We start from the raw sequence: 18,663 nt of genomic DNA on the forward strand, positions 1-18,663 counted from the left end.
GGTAGAGATAAACGCTGCCCGTGGCCAGCTTAAATCTGAAAGGAGACACATTTTGTGAAAAGGAAGAATGTGAATGTGCATTATACTCTTAGAAGGAATGCACTTTAAAAAGTTGTATTTCGGGTTGATTTATTGAAAATGTCTGCAAAAACCCTACTAGTCTTGCCCATCTATTCCACTTTCTGCTTCCTCCTTTCCCAGGTTTATGATTGGTTATCTTATATGTGTATTCGTTAATAAATGTCTGATGGATATTGCAGTGTCCAAGCATATGCGGAAGCAAACTGTACAACTGTCATTATAGTCGCCTTCCTTCAGGATTTAATACAGTGGGTGCGCGTGACATCGTTAGCTCCTCCCTCTTCACGCGGGTGCGCGCTTGCTGCAACTTCCTGAATGAGGGGAGTATGGAGAGCGCCGCTGGCAGCTGCCTGGTACTTTGCGTTTTGACGCTTGTTTGCGCTGCCGAGTTCAACTCTGAGCTGCCTCTGGTCATCAATACGTGGTCTTTTCGGAACGCGACCGAAGCAGGTGACAAGGCCGGCCATGACGTCAGGGGATAAGGGCAGAGAACACACACTGCTTCCCCATAACAATTCCTCCGATGACATAGAAAGTTGTTTTTGGCTGCAGGGCTGTCGTAGCGTTTAAAACGCAGGTTTCACGTGCGACATAAGTCATGTGCCAGTGTGTTCCCTCTATGGGGGATCCTTATAAAAGTGTGACAGCAGTGTAATGTATAGAGGAGGGTCGCAGGGTCTTGCCATGTCTCTCTATCTTAAATGATTCTTATAGTTAAAGGGATACTGTCATGGGAAAAAAAAAAAATCCAAAATGAATCAGTTAATAGTGCTGCTCCAGCAGAATTCTGCATTGAAATTCATTTCTCAAAAGAGCAAACAGATTTTTTATATTCAATTTTGAAATCTGACATGGGGCTAGGCATATTGTCAATTTCCCTGCTGCCCCGGTCATGTGACTTGTGCCTGCACTTTAGGAGAGAAATGCTTTCTGGCAGGCTGTTGTTTCCCCTACTCAACGTAACTGAATGTGTCTCAGTGGGACATGGGTTTTTACTATTGAGTGTTGTTCTTAGATCTGCCAGGCAGCTGTTATCATGTGTTAGGGAGCTGCTATCTGGTTACCTTCCCATTGGTCTTTTGTTTGGCTGCTGGGGGGGGGGAGGAAGGGGGTGATATCACTCCAACTTGCAGTACAGCAGTAAAGAGTTATTGAAGTTTATCAGAGCACAAGTCACATGACTTGGGGCAGCTGAGAAATTGACAATATGTCTAGCCCCATGTCAGATTTCAAAATTGAATATAAAAAAATCTGTTTGCTCTTTTGAGAAATGGATTTCAGGGCAGAATTCTGCTGGAGCAGCACTATTAACTGATTCATTTTGAAAAATTTTTTTTTCCCATGACAGTATCCCTTTAATTTATCCTCTAAAGTGCTTGAAGGCTTTGGAAATTGATCACCTCTTTTTACTTCTTTTTACTTCTACAGGCTACTGTCTCCTGCTAGCGTTAAAGGAACCGTCATACCAAAATATCAAAGTGTTTTAAAGGAGAAGGAAAGTCGTCTTGCACTTGCCGGTGCCAAATGTTAGGCACCCCAAGTGATTGTATTTACTAGGGATGCACCGAACCCACTTTTTTTTTGTATTCGGCCGAACCAGCGAATCCTTCGTGTAAGATTCGGCCGAATACTGAACCGAATCCGAACCCTGATTTGCATATGCAAATCAAGGGTGAGGGAAAAATAGTGGTGCGCAGCAAAGCCGGGCCAAGTTGGCCAGGCGCCCAAGGCAACCCGGCCGACTACATCGCCCCCTCCTGATGCGCATGTGTGCAAGCGCACCGTCACGAATAGAAGCCGAGCGTGCGTGTGCATGTATGTACAGTAGATTGCGCACATCCCACGGACAGGCACAAAAACCATGCGCAGAAGATTGCGCACGTCACGGAAGAAGAGATTGCAGCCACAGGTGGGGAAACAAGGTTCTGAACTAGATGCACCGAATCCAGGATTCAGTTCGGGATCTGGCCTTTTTCAGCAGGATTCGGCCAAATCATTCTGCCCGGTCGAAACAAATCGAATTTGAATCTTAATTTGCATGTAGAAATTAGGGGCAGAGAGGGAAATCACGTGATTTTTTGTCACAAAACAAGGAAGTAAAAAAGGTTTTCCCATTCCCACCGATAATTTGCATATGCAAATTAGGATTCAGTTCTGTGTTCAGCCAAATCTTTCACAAAGGATTCGGGGGTTCGGCCGAATCCAAAATAGTGGATTCAGTGCATCCCTAGTTTATATAAACAAACTGCCAATGGGGGCAGCCATTCAAGCACAGGATACACAGTAGATAACAGGGTCTGAAAAATACTGTAGAGCTGATCTGTTATCAGTTGTGTATCCTGTTTCTTTCAACTTTTAGCAGCTTTAAATGGCTGCCTCCATGGCTACACAGCAGCTTGTTCAAATAAACTATTTTAGCATCACACCAGTTTTATCAGTGCAGCACAACAATTCCAGTGCTTTATAATTTCCTAATACATAGTCACAGCTGTTGCTGTAAATATTTCTAGTATATTTCCCATTCTGGAAATTCTAACAAAATATCTGACTTCATTTTTGTTTTCACCCTATTCACCATTCATTCCATAACAGAAAATCAGTCTTCCTAGAGGCAGTTAAACAAAAGGGTAAACGTAACCCATCCATCCAGAGAACTAAAACCTTGTCAAAGGCATTTTCCAAGAGCGGCACCTCAAATTCAGTAATATTTACAGCCCTATACTTGTGCCCATGCATAAAAGTTGTTCTATTAGAACAGACAACAAATTGTAGTTACATGAGAGCCCGCAACATAATTGTTGAGAACACAAAATATGCAACATATGGAACAGAAGATCTGTATTGCAAGGGGATACTGTACAGTCTATATTAAGCACAAAAAGACTTTAAATTGTAATGTTGTTTTGTTGCCTTAAATAATCCTTCAAAAAGTATAAATGGTATTGTGTGTTCTGCCGATTTATATATTTCATGCAGCATGGAGAGTGCTGGAAGCAGGCGGTTCTGTTTTGGATGCAGTTGAGAAGGGAAGTGCTCAGTGTGAAATTGATCAGTGTGATGGCAGTGTTGGATACGGTGGAAGCCCTGATGAAAACGGAGAAACAACTTTAGATGCTATGATTATGAATGGGTATGTAAATCTCAAACTGAACTACATTCTGTGTTACCTTTGCAGCCGTATGTTATAGAAAGTAAACAAGTTAAAGCAAATTCACTAGGTGGAGGAAAATGTGTTAGGCACCCACCAGTGAATTAAATCTTTAAAGTGGACCTGTCACCCAGACACAAAAATCTGTATAATAAAAGTCCTTTTCAAATTAAACATGAAATCCAATTTCTATTTTTTATTCAAGCATTCATAGCAGTTGTAAGCTCATTTAAAAATCTCAGCTGTCACTCAAATATTGTCTGCCCCTCATCCATGCCTTAGGCCATAACCTGCTTGCTATAATTATGAATTCCCAGACCCAAGGAAACAAGATTCAAACAATTTATATTGTGTAATTAAAGTTAATTTTGCTTGACTAATGTGATAAAATAGGATTTTGAAATATTGTTTTTGGGAGACGGGTCCCCTTTAAAGGGGACCTGTCACCCTAAGAAGTAGTTCCAAATATAATTTTATGATGATAGCCAAGCAAAATAATCACCTACTCTATATTAATTATTTAAATATTGTTTCTTTCGGTCCTTGAATTCACAATAACATCCAGCGGGCAGGAGCTATTTTGTGGACGTTGTTATTAAGGCAAGCTTTGTACCATGCCAAAATCTTGTTTATTCCCCAGAATTGGGGCATCTGATGAGCATGCCCATGCACTGGCTACTAGGGATGAGCAAAAGTTTTGCTGCAAAAATGACGCCCATAGATTCCAATTGGTGAAAAAAATTGTTGTGCGTCAAAAAAAATTCGATGTACCGCATCGCTCAACTAAAAAAAATGAATGCCCATAGACTTCAATGCATTTTGGATAATTTCCGGCATTTTGCGAATTTTTGGCGAATTGAAACAGGTCCGATTCGGCCGTTGCGACTGGCTATACAATTAGATGGTCAGGAGGGAGGGGGACTGTGAGGAGTGCATTGACATCTAGGAATAGAAAGTGAAAGTATTTGCCTGTCCCGTCTCTATGGGGTATATTTATCAAAAAGTGAAGTTAGAGATCGCCACAGTCCTCTAGATTGAAATTCTGCCACTCTCCATTCATTTCTATGAGTATTTATCAATGGTTGAAAGTGAAAGTTCATCCTTTGATAAATACGCCATTCAAATTAACATAGAAATGAATGGAGAGTGGCGGAATTTCACTCTAGCAGACTGTGGCGATCTCTAACTTCACTCTATGATAAATATACCCCTGTGTCTTCTCAAATTAGACATGAAACATTTATTAAAACTAGGGAGGCACCGAATCCAGGATTCGGTTCGGGATTCGGCCAGGATTTTGCCTTTTTCAGCAGGATTCGGTCGAATCCTTCTGCCCAGCTGAACCGAATCCTAATTTGCATATGCAAATTAGGGGCGGAGAGGGAAGTCGCGTGACTTTTTGTCAGAAAACCAGGAAGTCAAAAATGTTTTCCCCTTCCCACCCCTAATTTGCATATGCAAATTAGGATTCGGTTCAGTATTCGGCCGAATACTTGCCAAGAGAGGAACATACTGCTTACTACAAGAAATTAGAGGGATGTTGAGATCACTGAACTTTTAGGAAGACAGAAATAATAACGCTGGAAAACAGAAATTAACTTCCACTGTTAGAACTGGTGGAAGACGTGGTAGAGTATTGTCCAGGTCAAGATCTTACTAACAAAATTAATTTGTTTACTGTTGACATGAAAGGAACTGTGACTCACAAAGCATATGAGTATTAAATCAGTCAACTAATAATAATAATAGTGGCACAGGGACCCACTTGGACCCCTGACAATAGTATCTGTAATATAATGCCAGCTCTAATATTTCTGTAACATGCTTCATCCCAGGTGATCTATAACATGTCAGGGCGTTTAACAGAACACCATTAAGAGTGTTATGTCTGCAATGTAAATATATGTTTAGAAATACTGATATTTACGTATTTTCCAGTAATACAATGGAAGTTGGAGCAGTTGCTCAACTGAGAAGAATCAAAAATGCTATTGGTGTGGCCAGAGCAGTTATGGAGCATACCAAACACACATTTTTAGTTGGAGAATCTGGTAAGTATGACAAGGGATTTAAATAGTTTCAACCAAATTATATTCCCTTTTGAATTATTTAGTACAGCAATTACAACCCAGTAGAATAATTAGTATAGGTATGGCACCTGTTATCCAGAATGCTCAGGGGGTTTCTGGATAAGGGATCTTTTTTTAATTTGGATCACCATGCCTTAAGTCTACGAGAAAATCATTTAAACATTAAATAAACCCAGTGTGATTGTTTTGCCTCCATGTTAAATAGGCTTGACACTGGGTTATAGGTTTCTATAAACACATTTACAGAGAGCAGTCATAATATAGAGTTGGCAATGTTTGGCAAGAGAGGAACAAACTGCTTAATACTGGGGGATGTTGAGAAAGCTGAACTTTTAGGAAGACAGAAATAACAATGCTGGGCTAACAGAAATGAACTTCACTGTTAGAACTGGTGAAATAAGTGGTAGAGTATTGTCCAGGTCAAGGTCTTACTAACAAAAATGTATACAGTTATAGAGCCTGTTATTAAGAAAGCTGGGGAAGGCAAGTATGGAGATCCAAATTTTGGAAAGATTCCTTATCTGGAAAACCCTAGGTCCCAAGCATTCTGTATAATAGGTCCCATACCTGTATAAAAATCTTGTCCCTGCATTTTTAGTTACCTGTCCCCTTAATATATATTTTACCCCTTAATGAGTACTCGTTGTTTACTAAGATAGTATTGGAAATAGTTTTCTTTATATGTCTTCAATATAAGTAAAACTGTTATACAGTAGTAGGTATTAAACAGATTTGTATATTACAAGACATGTACTGAATTTTCCACATTTTAGCTTCATTGTTTGCTGAGAGTATGGGCTTTATGCGTGAAGACTTAACAACCAACCGTTCACGGTCCATTCATTCTAAGTGGCTTGATCAAAGCTGCCAACCAAATTACTGGAAGGTATGTTATACATGAAATTCTGTATACATAATTGCTTATTAGATTCATTGCCAGAAGTGGATTTTTTGTTTGCTTAAGACACCACTGCTTATCTAGGTATTTTTAAAGGCATAAAAGCAATGCAGCATGTAGTGAAATTAGTAACAAATAAAAAGCAGACACAAAGCAAAATTGTAATGTATTAGTACCTGACACCTTGTTCAAATATCCCCATAAGGTTTAAAAATAATTACGCTTAATTAATTTCTGTAAAGTGCTTGTAACCAGGCCTGGATTTGTGGAGAGGCCAAAAAGTCCTGGGCCTAGGACAGCAAAATTTTAAAGGCGGCATGCTGCATCCTAACAAGCACTGCGTGCTCCTGTACATGAGAGTGCGCAAGTGGGTTTTGCATTAAGAACAGGCGCTAGGATCTTGCGGCCACGGGAGGCGGTGCGAGCGCATGCAAATCGTCCGGCACTGGCCTCGGGGAGCCGCTTTAGCAAATCCGGTCCTGCTTGTAACACACACAACATTGGTAGCATTAGGCACTAATGTTCCTTTAAAATGCTCTGTTCATTTTGTATTTATAAATGTTCTTCTGCGTAACAGTGTATTGTACGTTAGGTCTGAATGATTGCTAAAAAAAAGATATCTTACTTATTTGAAAACAATAATGCTTCATCGTATAGAGTTTCAGGGACATCTGCCATTGACTTCGACATGACCTTGACAGGATTGAGATGGAGTATTTTCGGATTTTTTGCAGCTTTGGACAAATCTCAAAAAATTTGAATTTTTAAAAATTCCATGAAAAATGTCTGTTTTCCGCCTAAAAACCTCAACCATAAAAAAATTCAGGTTTAATAAGTGGGCCCCTATGTGTACGATATACTAAAGGGCTAATTTACTGACAATTGCATTTCTATTTTTTACACAAATCTCTAAATATTTGTGGGTTACCTATTTATTTCTGTTTTTTTTAAGTTCTAAAAATTTGAGATATATTAAAGGAAAACTATACCCTACAAACAATGTAGGTCTCTATAAAAAGATATTGCATAAAACAGCTCATTTGTAAAACCCTGCTTCATGTAAATAAACCATTTTCATAATAATAAACTTTTCTAGTAGTATGTGCCATTGGGTAATCATAAATAGAAAATTGCCATTTTAAAAAATAAGGGCCGTCCCCTGAGATCGTACGATTCATTGTGCACACAAACAAACTATACTTCTTGAGCCAATTAACAGACAGAGTTGTGTCTTTTGCTTCCACACTTCTCCCTGTTACAGTTAGAGTTGTAGTGAAAATCTCTAATACAAAACTTCACCAAGTAAACCTATTAAATGTATAAAAAACTTTTTTTCAGATTGTTTAGTGATTTTCCATTCGTATTTTTTTTTTTTATTCGCATCTTTTAATTCATTTCATGACGTTTGTGGTTTTAGAGAAACTAAGTTTATTTGAGTTTGCAAAAACCAGTAAAATTCAACCTTTAATAAAGAGGACACCATACTGTTAGGAGCATTAGTGATGTAGTACATGCATAATAGTGTTGTATTTATAAAAGTATGTAAAATGGTTTACAACTAAAGGGATAATCAATTACAAAAAATGGTATAATTTATGAAGGTGTGTATTTTGAGTTACTCCAGAAATGTATTCTTTCAAAAACATATGGTTTCTTGGGCCAACTTAGTGTTTAGGGGCTTTTCTAGCACCTAAAATAAAAACAGTATGGTGTGCATGTATTTTGTGGTCTTTACATGCCATGTATTTTGGTGATTCTATACGTAGTGGTCAATTTTACTGTTCAGAAGGCTTCTGACCTTCAAATGTAATGTATTTTTATATTCAAGAACATGTAGGAGATACAGTGTTGTAAAGTGAACGTTTTTAGTTAATTTACATTTTTTTCTAAAATCTACTAACTTTAGTGTTTAATATTACAATTACACAACAATTCAGACAGACTTCAGGAGGCCCATTCATTAAGTTCGAGTGAAGGAATAGAAGAAAAAAAACTTCGAATTTCGAAGTGTTTTTTTGGCTACTTCGACCATCGAATGGGCTACTTCGACCTTCAACTACGACTTCGAATTGAAGGATTCGAACTAAAAATCGTTCGACCATTCGATAGTCGAAGTACTGTCTCTTTAAGAAAAAACTTCGACCCCCTAGTTCGCCACCTAAAAGCTACCGAGCTCAATGTTAGCCTATGGGAAAGGTCCCCATAGACTTGCCTAACTTTTTTTGGTCGAAGGATAATCCTTCGATCGTTGGATTAAAACCCTTCGAAACGTTCGATTTAATTCCTTAGAATTAAGATTATTCCTTAGATCGTTCGATCGCAGTATTTGCGCAAAATCCTTCGACTTCGATATTCGAAGGATTTTCATTCCCCAGTCGAATATCGAGGGTTAATTAACCCTCGATATTCAACCCTTGATGAATTTGCCCCTAAAAGTTCAGGTTGTCCTGAAAATGATTCCAAACTGAATAACTGAAAATAACCCCAGGAAATTTTCCTAAGGGAAGCGCACTAGTCCAAGTCACAGATTTTTGTTCTCTTAACCAGTGTTTGACAAATAGTATCTATTTTTATGTCTTACAGAATGTTGTTCCAGATGCTTCAAAATCGTGTGGTCCTTATCATCCAATGAAAGGAGTAATAAATGGAAAGCAGTCTCATCTTCAGCAGAAAAAAATCAATGTGCATAACCATGACACAATAGGTACATGCAATGCTATTCTGTACATTTGTTTTAACAGAATCTAAGTTTTTCATTGCAGTGTGTTTGGCATTACCTCTGTTTCTCTCTTTTTTAAAAATTTGTCAGAGCTCAATCGGTGTAACATCGATTGTGGTATAAAAATAATTCCATAAATTCAAGCATAACGTATGTGTAATACAGAACTCAGCAGGTTTATTATTGTTTGATACATTTTTTACCAAATTTTTTTTTTTTTTTTTGGGGTGTGTAAAATAAAATTTTTTGATTATAGATATGTTGCAAATTTTAAAATTTGGTTTGTCTTCTCTCGTGGTGTTTCTTGCCCTTTAGTACCCATTTAAGCACACCTGTATTTACATTTTTATTCAGCCAATCATTAGATTGCACCTGTGCAAAATTTATTTTTAGTTAGTTAGTTCTTGCAAAGTCACTGGATTTTATTTCCTTCCTATTAGGGATGATTGCCATCGATAAAGCAGGAAACGTTGCAGCAGGAACCTCTACAAATGGCGCAACTCATAAAATTCCAGGGTTAGTGTTCAAGTGTAACTAGTTCATTTTGATATATTCCCTGCTAACCAATTATGTTGTTAAACCGTGGTGTTTATTATTATCTTGTAAATATTTTACCTATTAACTACCCCTGGCAGATGATGAGGGCATTTCTAGGTATGTTTATTTTTAGCAAATCAATCTAGTCGCAAGTCCTTTTTTTCCCTTTTCTTTTTAAATAAAAGATATTCGAACAAAGTGCATCAGTCTTTCAGATGGAATAGTAAAATGATGCGATAAAGGGTTTGTCTGCTTACTTTTCTGCTATCATTACATATTTCACACAGTTAAACAAAATGTTAAATTTGACAAAGGTAAAATGAGTAAACATGGAACATTGTTTTTAAAATTATTACTGGGGGGGGGTTCTCAGCCCCCCCTTGGTCCCCCCAGTTCTGACGTGCATGCATATTACCCATGTGAAAAAGTAATTAAAGGATAAGGAAAGCCCAATTCATTAGGGTGCCAGTATGTTAATAGTGTATGTTAGTGCCTATAGTTTTGTTTTGGAGTAATGTTGGTAGGCTGACAACTACTGGGAAAATTTACCACTCTTTATCCAACTTTTTTTTTCCTCCTAATAGAATTTCACACAGAAATATATACCTAGATGAAGAAATTATACCCCATCTAGGTATACTGTTCAACCAGGAATCAAACATAAATTGGATATCCCCTTTGTGTAATAAAGTTGGTTGCTCAATCACACGGTGGTGGGGTTCGCCAGGTCCACATAAACTTCAGGATACAAATAATGATTCCACTGGAGAGCTGGTTACAATTCAGTGTAGTGTTTTTATTGAAGATGCATAAGGTGCTTATGCATCTTCAATAAAAACACTACACTGAATTGTAACCAGCTCTCCAGTGGAATCATTATTTGTATACTGTTCAACCATGATATTTAAAATCAATAGAAAATTTCAGAATTTCTATTTGAGGTCACATAATATTATCAGTGTCACTAATCGCCAAACTATGGTTACGGAATGTGAAGTCCATAATTTTAAGCCTTACAGAGTCTTTTGTGTTTTTTTGAGTCACTTAGCTTTTCATTCAGCAGCTCTCTGGTTATTTCAGCAGTCTGGTTGCTAGGGTCCAAATGATCCAAGCAACCATGCATTGATTTAAATAAGAAACTGGAGTATGAATAGGAGAGGGCCTGAATAGAAATATGAGTAAGGATAAGTAGCATAAACATAAAAAAATTAATTTGTAGCCTTACAGAGAACTTGTTTTTTTAGATGGAGTAAGTGTCCCCCATTTGAAAGCTGGATAGAGTCTGAACAAGAAGGCAAATTCAAAAACTGTAAAAAAAAAAAAAAAAAAAAAAAAAAAAAGGTGTCCAGTTAAAACGTTGCTTAGAATTGGCCATTCTATAACATACTAAAAGTTAACCTAAAGGTTAACCATCCCTTTAATGAAGCTAAATATATAATTAAAGGGATTGTTTACAGTTCAGTTGTTTCATATAGTTCATCTGAAATGAATAATTTTTTAAAACACTTACTTTCTATTTGTGGTTGTTTTTCTCATGTTGAAGGTTATAAAATTACATTTTTCACCTTCTTGTGTTTTTACAACATTCTTTAGAACTGTTCTAAATAGATACATTTAGTTGATGCATTTCTTATATTTGTCCCTGCTGAGCAGAATCCCTGAGTTTATTAAAGGCAGCTGTTACAATAGTTGCTAATATTCCACAGATGCTGCCAAAAAATCTATCAACTAATGTAGCAAATTGTAACAGTTCAGAATCTGCACCTGACTGAGCTGCCAGACTGAAACACCAGAGACAGGAACATTAAACTTCAGTTATGGAATAACGGACAAAAATAAAACATGAAAAGCAACTGAAAAAAACGAAAACTACTGAACCACTGTTTGGAAGGTGAATAACCCCTTTAAAACAATACTTGGTGGTGCTTCAGTAGTACAGTATAACCACTGAGTTTTTATGGAAAAGATTCCAGTTGTTTTGTCATTTTTAGAAAATCTTTCATAAACATGTAATTTTTTAAAATATTTCAGCCGTGTGGGTGATTCACCAATCGCGGGTGCTGGAGCATATGCGGATAGCTCAGTGGGAGCTGCTTCAGCCACAGGAGATGGAGACATTATGATGCGTTTTTTGCCAAGGTACACTGCTTGCTCCCACTGCTGTCAGAGTTTGTATTAAGCTTTTTATATATGTGACCTCCCTGCATCTTGTAGAGAGGTTGAATTCTCCTTGTTTGAGTTTTTTTCCACCAAAATTCGAGTTTTTGAGTTGATTTTTTTTTGGTCAAAACTCACATTTTTGGGTTAAAAAAAACTTGAATTTTTTGAGATTTATTATACCCCGACCCTGGAAATAGCTTGAATCCAAAAACACACCATCTAAAACCTGTCAAAGTCATGTAGGAGTCAATGGCAGAGGTCCCTTGAACAATTTTAAGATGTTCATAGGGTTTTGTCCAAAATTTTGAGCTATTCGAATTTTCGGGTTTCACAACTCAAACTCGCAGAATCAAGTATTTTCCATTCCAATTTTTTCTTAAATAAGATACCATTCGAGTTCTGAGTTCATTCGAGGTGTAAAAAACTCTAAACATTCGAACTTTGACTTTAAAAAAAAGCCCAAATGTGAACCATTATACATAGCAGTAAGAACTGGCAATTGCCATAGATTATGGAAAAAGATCACTTTCATGTTTTGATTGTGCACATACTATATATATATATATGACTATTGTGTAAATTTTATACTTATAAATGCTGCTTAGTAATGTTATCAGTTATCTGTGCTTTGTGATGTGGTTTGTGTCACACGACTCATTAAAACTCATAACAAATAATGTACCACATGTTGAGAAATATAAGGATATTAGAACTTCCCCTCAGAGTTTTATGACCTGATATGTTCCAAGTGTATGATCAATGGCAGGGATAATCACAAAGTTTCCCTTTGCTTGCTGTTATAACTCTGTATTGGGCTATGGAGGGATGGAGCAGTGTCTTTGATTTCAGATAGAGTACTGTGATGCTGTCAGTGTTATCTCCCCCACCCTGCCTGTATCATGTTCTAGTCAGATTACACAGTAAAATTGAAGGAACAGTCATTCCGGGGGTTCCGAGGATGCTATAGCACTATACTGGGTTCCACAACTTCAGAGCCCTTCAGAACACAGATGGGATGTGATTGGAGAATTTTGCATAGAGAATTAATTAATAAATGTTGCAATGATTTTCAGATTGGTGGTCAAGACGCTTAAAATCAATTATTAATATAATTATCAGTAAATCAGGAGAGCACTTTGTGTTTATTTACTTTTATTCTTACATTGCTGTGCCCTTTTTATTCATGTTGGCTATTCATGATTGCATCCTAATTTGTAAAGCTGGTCCTGCTAAATGTTCCTTTTAGCTACCAAGCAGTGGAATACATGAGGATGGGAAGTGATCCTACTGCAGCATGCCAGAAAGCCATCGTTAGGATCCAAAAGTATTTCCCAAATTTCTTTGGAGCTGTTATTTGTGCCAATTCAACCGGAAGCTACGGTATGTGTCTTCTATATTTATTTGCAAAAACTAATGGTATACCTACTCTTTCCTAAGTGCACTTTCAGACTGTATTTCTCTTGTTTCTGCATTAATCCGAGACACTAGGGTGGTTAGGTTATACGTTTCATACACCAGGGAACTGAAGTGCAACTCACAACTGCTAATAAGACACAGGCAGTCACACAGCTCATTATAAATTGTGTCATAATAAGGATCATAAAGGGAATAACCTTTGTTGTGATAGAATCACAAAGTACAGAAACAGAGGGAGTTTTAGAAGGGTACATATGCCAACTCCCTGTTCTGGTGTTTCTCCCCATCTTTCCAGACTTTCTTGGATAGTAGAAGTTCAGTCCTGCTTTAAAGCGGACCTGTCACCTATACTTAAAAAGCAGTATAATAAAAGTCTTTTGCAAATTAAACATGGAACCTAAATTCTTTTTTTCATTAAAACATCCATCCCCGTTATAAAGGTGTTAAATGTCTGAACTGTCAATCATATATTGCCTGTCCCGCCTTTATGCCTGAGGCATAGAGGCGGGGCAGTCAATTACTTTCACTTTCCATTCAGCACTTCCTAGATGTTACTGCACTCCCCACATTCCCCCTCCCTCCTAACACTCTATAATTGTGTAGGCCATTGTCTATGGGCATTAGGTCCCCCGTTCTGGTGCATACACAATATTTTGGGGTGCTACACAACAGTGTCCACAAAATGGCTACTGCCTGCATGCTGTGATTGTGTAATTCCTAGACCAAAGGAAACAAAATGTAAATAATAATTGTATTGTAAGTACATTTTATTTTGCTCAACTAACATAATAGAAAATAATTTGGAATTATTTCTTAGGGTGACAGGTCCCCTTTAATGCCATTATTTAAAGAGATACTGACACCAGGAATTAAACTTTTTTTTACATCTATCTTAATATTGCCTTTGAAAGCTACTTATAACTTTGCCATAAAGCATTTGCACAATGCTTTTACATTACATGTCTGTTGCCCCATGTTCCTGTATGAGGGGGCTGCCATATTTGTGCAGCAGGAGTCCATTAGTATTAGAAACTGTAACTGACAGGCTGAGATGGGACAGTCAGGTTGGCAAAACAGTCAGGTTTAGGAACTTCAACTAACAATAACTTACATAAACAGACCTCTCAGCAAAAAATGATCAGCATGACCTATAGGTAACTTTTAATGTACATTCATATTTTAAAAAGTAGTTTTTTAGTGTCAGTATCACTTTAAGCAGGACTGAACTTCCTATATCCTCAAGAAAGTCTGAAAAGATGAAATGCATTGGGATCACATCCCCTGTGAGGAAGACACCAGTACAAGGAGTTGGTATATGTACTCCAGGCTGTGCAGCATTTGTAGAGGGCAGTGCCAAGAGAGCCATCTCCTTCAGTGGGTTAGAGACACTACAGAGAGACTCTAACTTTTTGTATTTCACATATAAATATATCAAAATGGAGCACCCACCAAGAATGGGAAAAATGATTTGTAAATGAACGCAATATCTCTCTAACTTTCTATTCTCTGCTCAGCTAGTCCTCACTTGTGAAGCCATGTAGCAGAAGCCTGCTCTCTTGCAAGACAAGACTCCAGTTCCCACAATACCCTGCATGTTTTGTCATAGGTCTTTATTCACAGACAAGGAAGGCATTGTGGGAAGTGGTCGCTGGAGTTCCCCTTTAAATAGATAGTGCCATGAGTGATTGTGTGTATCTATATCTTCACAGGCTGTAATTCAACCTTTTATTCCTTTAATAAGTGTCACATGAGCACTGACACTATATTTTTTATTAACCTCATAGAACCGGTTTAGCAAATACCTTGAGCAAAGCCTTGAGAAATCCATACTACAAATTGTTCACAAGAACCGCACATAATGATGGAACATATCATTTAATTCTGGCCAAAATTTGCAGAAATCTACAGAAAGCTCTTTAGATGACTCCATCAGCACTTCAAAGCAGTCCGAGATCAGTCATTGTGCAGGGGGCTCATTAGTGCGGTTTAGTTCAGCAGCGAGTACAATTTACCGATCAATAAGACTTATTAGATTAGACTGCTTATTTCATGCTTTGATCTTTCGCTTCCCACAGTTTTGTGCATGGATGCTGCGCCAGAGCAACTCATTACTCTTTAATCATCATTAAGATGCACTTTTCATAAGTTACATGGACAGTTACGGAGTTGCATATCCCTGGTTCTAAATGTGCTACATTCAGATCAAGAGGGCATTTGATGGTTTTTTTTTTTCATGCTTGATTGGTGTTTACAAGTTATCACGCAATACAGCCGTTTAACTCCGTAGATCATAAAATATACTTTATAAAACATGGCCCTGTCTAGATTTTACAATTCTGGGTTACAGGCTAATCAGTATGGTACAGCACTCTAAAAGTTTGCAAATTATTAAAGAAACAAAAACACACAAAAAATGTATTTGACCTAAAACTATATTTGTCTTGTGAAAGTGTCCAAACGAAGCCCAAAAAACTCGTTCTGGCAGTTCACTGGTGAATGGGATCTAAAGGCAAAAGATTATAATCTATGTGTTACCATAATATGGACCCATTTTGTAATCTAAACTTACTAAAAACTCTATACCATTTGCAAGAAGGAAGCATTGAAATTTAGCTTGCCAGGCAAATCCACTCTGCACTTTAGCATCCCCACTAAACATAAAGAGCCTTGAGTCATCTCTGTCTCCCTCTATTCCCATCCACTAATAAGAATAGAATAGGCATGTTTGTTTATATGTACGGCTTCACAAAGTACCTAGGTTCAGATGCGCCTGCGCCATTCTTATTGGAGGATGTGATGGCAACCACCTCCGATGTTAATTTATATTTAGTATGTGCCCATATTAACTAAATGTTATCCCTTTGTTCTTGCAAATGGTACAGAGTTTTAAAGGACATGTAAGCCCCCCACCCCCTGCCTTACAAAAATGTAATCAGTGAACAGATTCTTTGAAATCTTTAGATACCTGCCACTCTGGTTGTTAAAAGGTCAAAAGTAAGGCTGGAGCATCCCCATAATCACTTAGAAATCATTCTCCTCCTCTAACCCACTTGGCCCCCTCCCTCAGGAATTTACTTTGGCTGTTGGCTCATGAGCATGCTCAGTTCTTCTCAGCTCAGATTATTCCAGTCTAAAAGCCAGTAAATGCTGCTTCCCATAGAAACTGTAGCTGTCTGGTCCTATTTTTTCTCCTGCCCACCTCTCCAGTGTTCAGCTTAACCATTACAGTGCTCAACCCCAGCAGAACTTTTTATCAAAGCATGTTGTGCCTGTGTAAACCTGCATTCTGCATTGCATGAACCTTACAGCATACATGTCCCAATGTCACTGATGATGTGTCAGAGGGAAAATGGCCGCCGGGTGAAAGCTATTTGTTTTAGGAAAATGTGATGGCGCTGGCAAATGGAGTGGGTATATGCAATACAAATGATGTGGCTTGGGTGGGGAAGATATGCCCAACTTATATACATGGTAGGAAAATACAGGCTTTATGTGTCCTTCAATAAGTCTTTATTGCAGAATGGGTTCATATGCTGTAGGGAACACAGCGGGCAATTATCTTTTGCCTTTTGGCCAGGTAACAAGGTTTAATTTATAGTGCCGTACAGAAAATGAGCCAGACCTCCACCTAAAATTAGCCCTGTGTGTCATAGTCTTTAGGTCATTTTTATTACCTGCTGGTTTGTCCTTTAAACTGGCTACCCATATAGTGAAACGTGTGGCCAACCACCACCCCGTTTATGGGCTATTTTTTGACTGATGGCTTCTGGTGGGATGTTTAAGAGGTCATCAAAACATGCTGACTTTACACTTGCCCTCTTCCTAAGTCTAATATTTTACCAACCAGGCTGATCACTAAAAATTTACCATCATTCTCCAAAATGAGGACATAAAAATGTCAAAAACTGGTCTCCACTGCTGCTACTATAGGTAGTCTTTGTCTAGTGAAATCAAGCTAAGCAGCCATGAAGTTTATTTTGCTGCTCTGGCACTTCATTCTATTTGGAGTTCTCACGTTGGTATGAAAGTACAAGTGCATGATAGACTTGATATAAGATTACTTTTTATATACAATGCCTATTCGCCTTAATGTTACCCTACATCATCCCCAACCTTCTTTTTTTTCAACCCGTGAACCACACTGAGTTGGTTGAACAAGTTCATGGGTGACAAACCAGGGCTGTGATTGGCTATTTATTAGTACCCCCCATGTGGACTGGCAGTCTGAAGGAAGGCAGTACATCTGATTTTACACCAAAACTTGCCTGGAATTCAAAAATAAGCACCTGCTTTGAGGCCATTGGGAACAACAGCCAAGTGGTTGGTGAGCATCATGTTGCTCCATTGCCACTGGTTGAGAATCACTGCTCTATAGCACATGCAATGGGTGTACTTTAGTGAGAGCAGACTTTTATTTAACGTTTAATTTTGATTATCCTGTGAATAATGCTGTTTATAATTAGCAGTGCTCTCTAAGATTAATGCTTATTAAAATAGACCTTTGAACCCTAATATTTTCCCTTATCCTTCTAGGTGCTGCATGCAGCAAGACTCCAGGTTTCACTGAGTTTCACTTTACAGTCTTTAGATTGGGACTTTCACAACCCCTAGATGAAGCAGTGATTTGCATGTAGTATGAAGCCACACTAGTCAATCAGTGCATTTGGTGAGCGGAGGGAAGTATTGAAAGATCCTGATCATGCAATCAGCAGGGAGCATCTTTATCACTGAGATGCACTGCAAAACCAACAGGAAGCTGGCAAACACCTTGGCACGGGAAGGCGAATGATCAAAAGCCTAGAACAGAACCAACGCTTACCTGAAAGGCTAATGATTATGAACCTACCAAGCAAAGCTCAGGAGGAGATGTAGGGTTTAACATTGGTTTGGATATACACGTCAAAGGAAAACTATAACCCCCAAACAATGTATGTCTCTATTAAAAGATATTGCATAAAACAGCTCATGTGTAAAAGCCTGCTTCATGTAAATAAACCATTTTCATAATAATATACTTTTTTTAGTAGTATGTGCCATTGGTTAATCATAAATAGAAAATTGCCATTTGCCATTTTAAAAAATAAGGGCCGCCCCCGGGGATCATAGGATTCACTGTACTCACAAACATACCAACAAACCATACATGTTAGGTCACATGAGCCAATTAACAGACAGTGTTGTGTCTTTTGCTTCCACACTTCTTCCTGTTACAGTTAGAGTTGTAGTATTTCTGGTCAGGTGATCTCTGAGGCAGCACACAGACCATCACAAAATGGTGGCTCAATGCAAGAGATGTAAAAGGGCAAGATTTACTTAATTATATAGATCAGTTTGGTAAGAATCTTTAACGTCACTTAATATGATATAAACTATCTGTAAGTGTTCATTTTGGGGGTATAGTTTTCCTTTAATGTAACAATGGGAATGTATAAGAGAATATAACTACCTATAGGTTTTGTGAAGTCTATTAAATTGCTTTTTTTTTTTTTGTATATATGTATATATATATATATATATATATATATATACACACACACACACATTAGCTAACTACTAATCTTGCATACAAAAAAAAAAGCGCTCAGGGTTTGTCTATCATTCTGTAGATAACCAC

The 18,663-nt window shown here is 37.8% G+C and overlaps 1 protein-coding gene across 1 annotated transcript; it reads left to right on the top strand.

Moving 5' to 3' along the window:
• The first annotated feature begins 391 nt into the window (after positions 1–391).
• Positions 392–18,059, top strand: aga.L (aspartylglucosaminidase L homeolog). The gene is made up of 9 exons (NM_001095431.1): positions 392–531; positions 3,058–3,211; positions 5,168–5,280; positions 6,093–6,205; positions 8,801–8,921; positions 9,377–9,452; positions 11,505–11,612; positions 12,880–13,013; positions 17,583–18,059. The coding sequence occupies exons 1-9, from the start codon at positions 408–410 to the stop codon at positions 17,681–17,683; spliced, it is 1,044 nt and encodes a 347-aa protein (NP_001088900.1). The 5' UTR covers positions 392–407; the 3' UTR covers positions 17,684–18,059.
• Positions 18,060–18,663: the final 604 nt, after the last annotated feature.

This window comes from Xenopus laevis, chromosome 1L (assembly GCF_017654675.1).
Source record: "Xenopus laevis strain J_2021 chromosome 1L, Xenopus_laevis_v10.1, whole genome shotgun sequence".
In the NCBI taxonomy this organism is placed as follows: Eukaryota; Metazoa; Chordata; class Amphibia; order Anura; family Pipidae; genus Xenopus; species Xenopus laevis.

Coding starts and splice junctions, on each gene's coding strand:
- aga.L (NM_001095431.1), top strand. CDS start 408: ATGGAGAGCGCCGCTGGCAGCTGCCTGGTACTTTGCGTTTTGACGCTT. Junction 3,212..5,167: donor GATGCTATGATTATGAATGG/GTATGTAAATCT, acceptor CGTATTTTCCAG/TAATACAATGGAAGTTGGAG. Junction 11,613..12,879: donor ATGATGCGTTTTTTGCCAAG/GTACACTGCTTG, acceptor TGTTCCTTTTAG/CTACCAAGCAGTGGAATACA.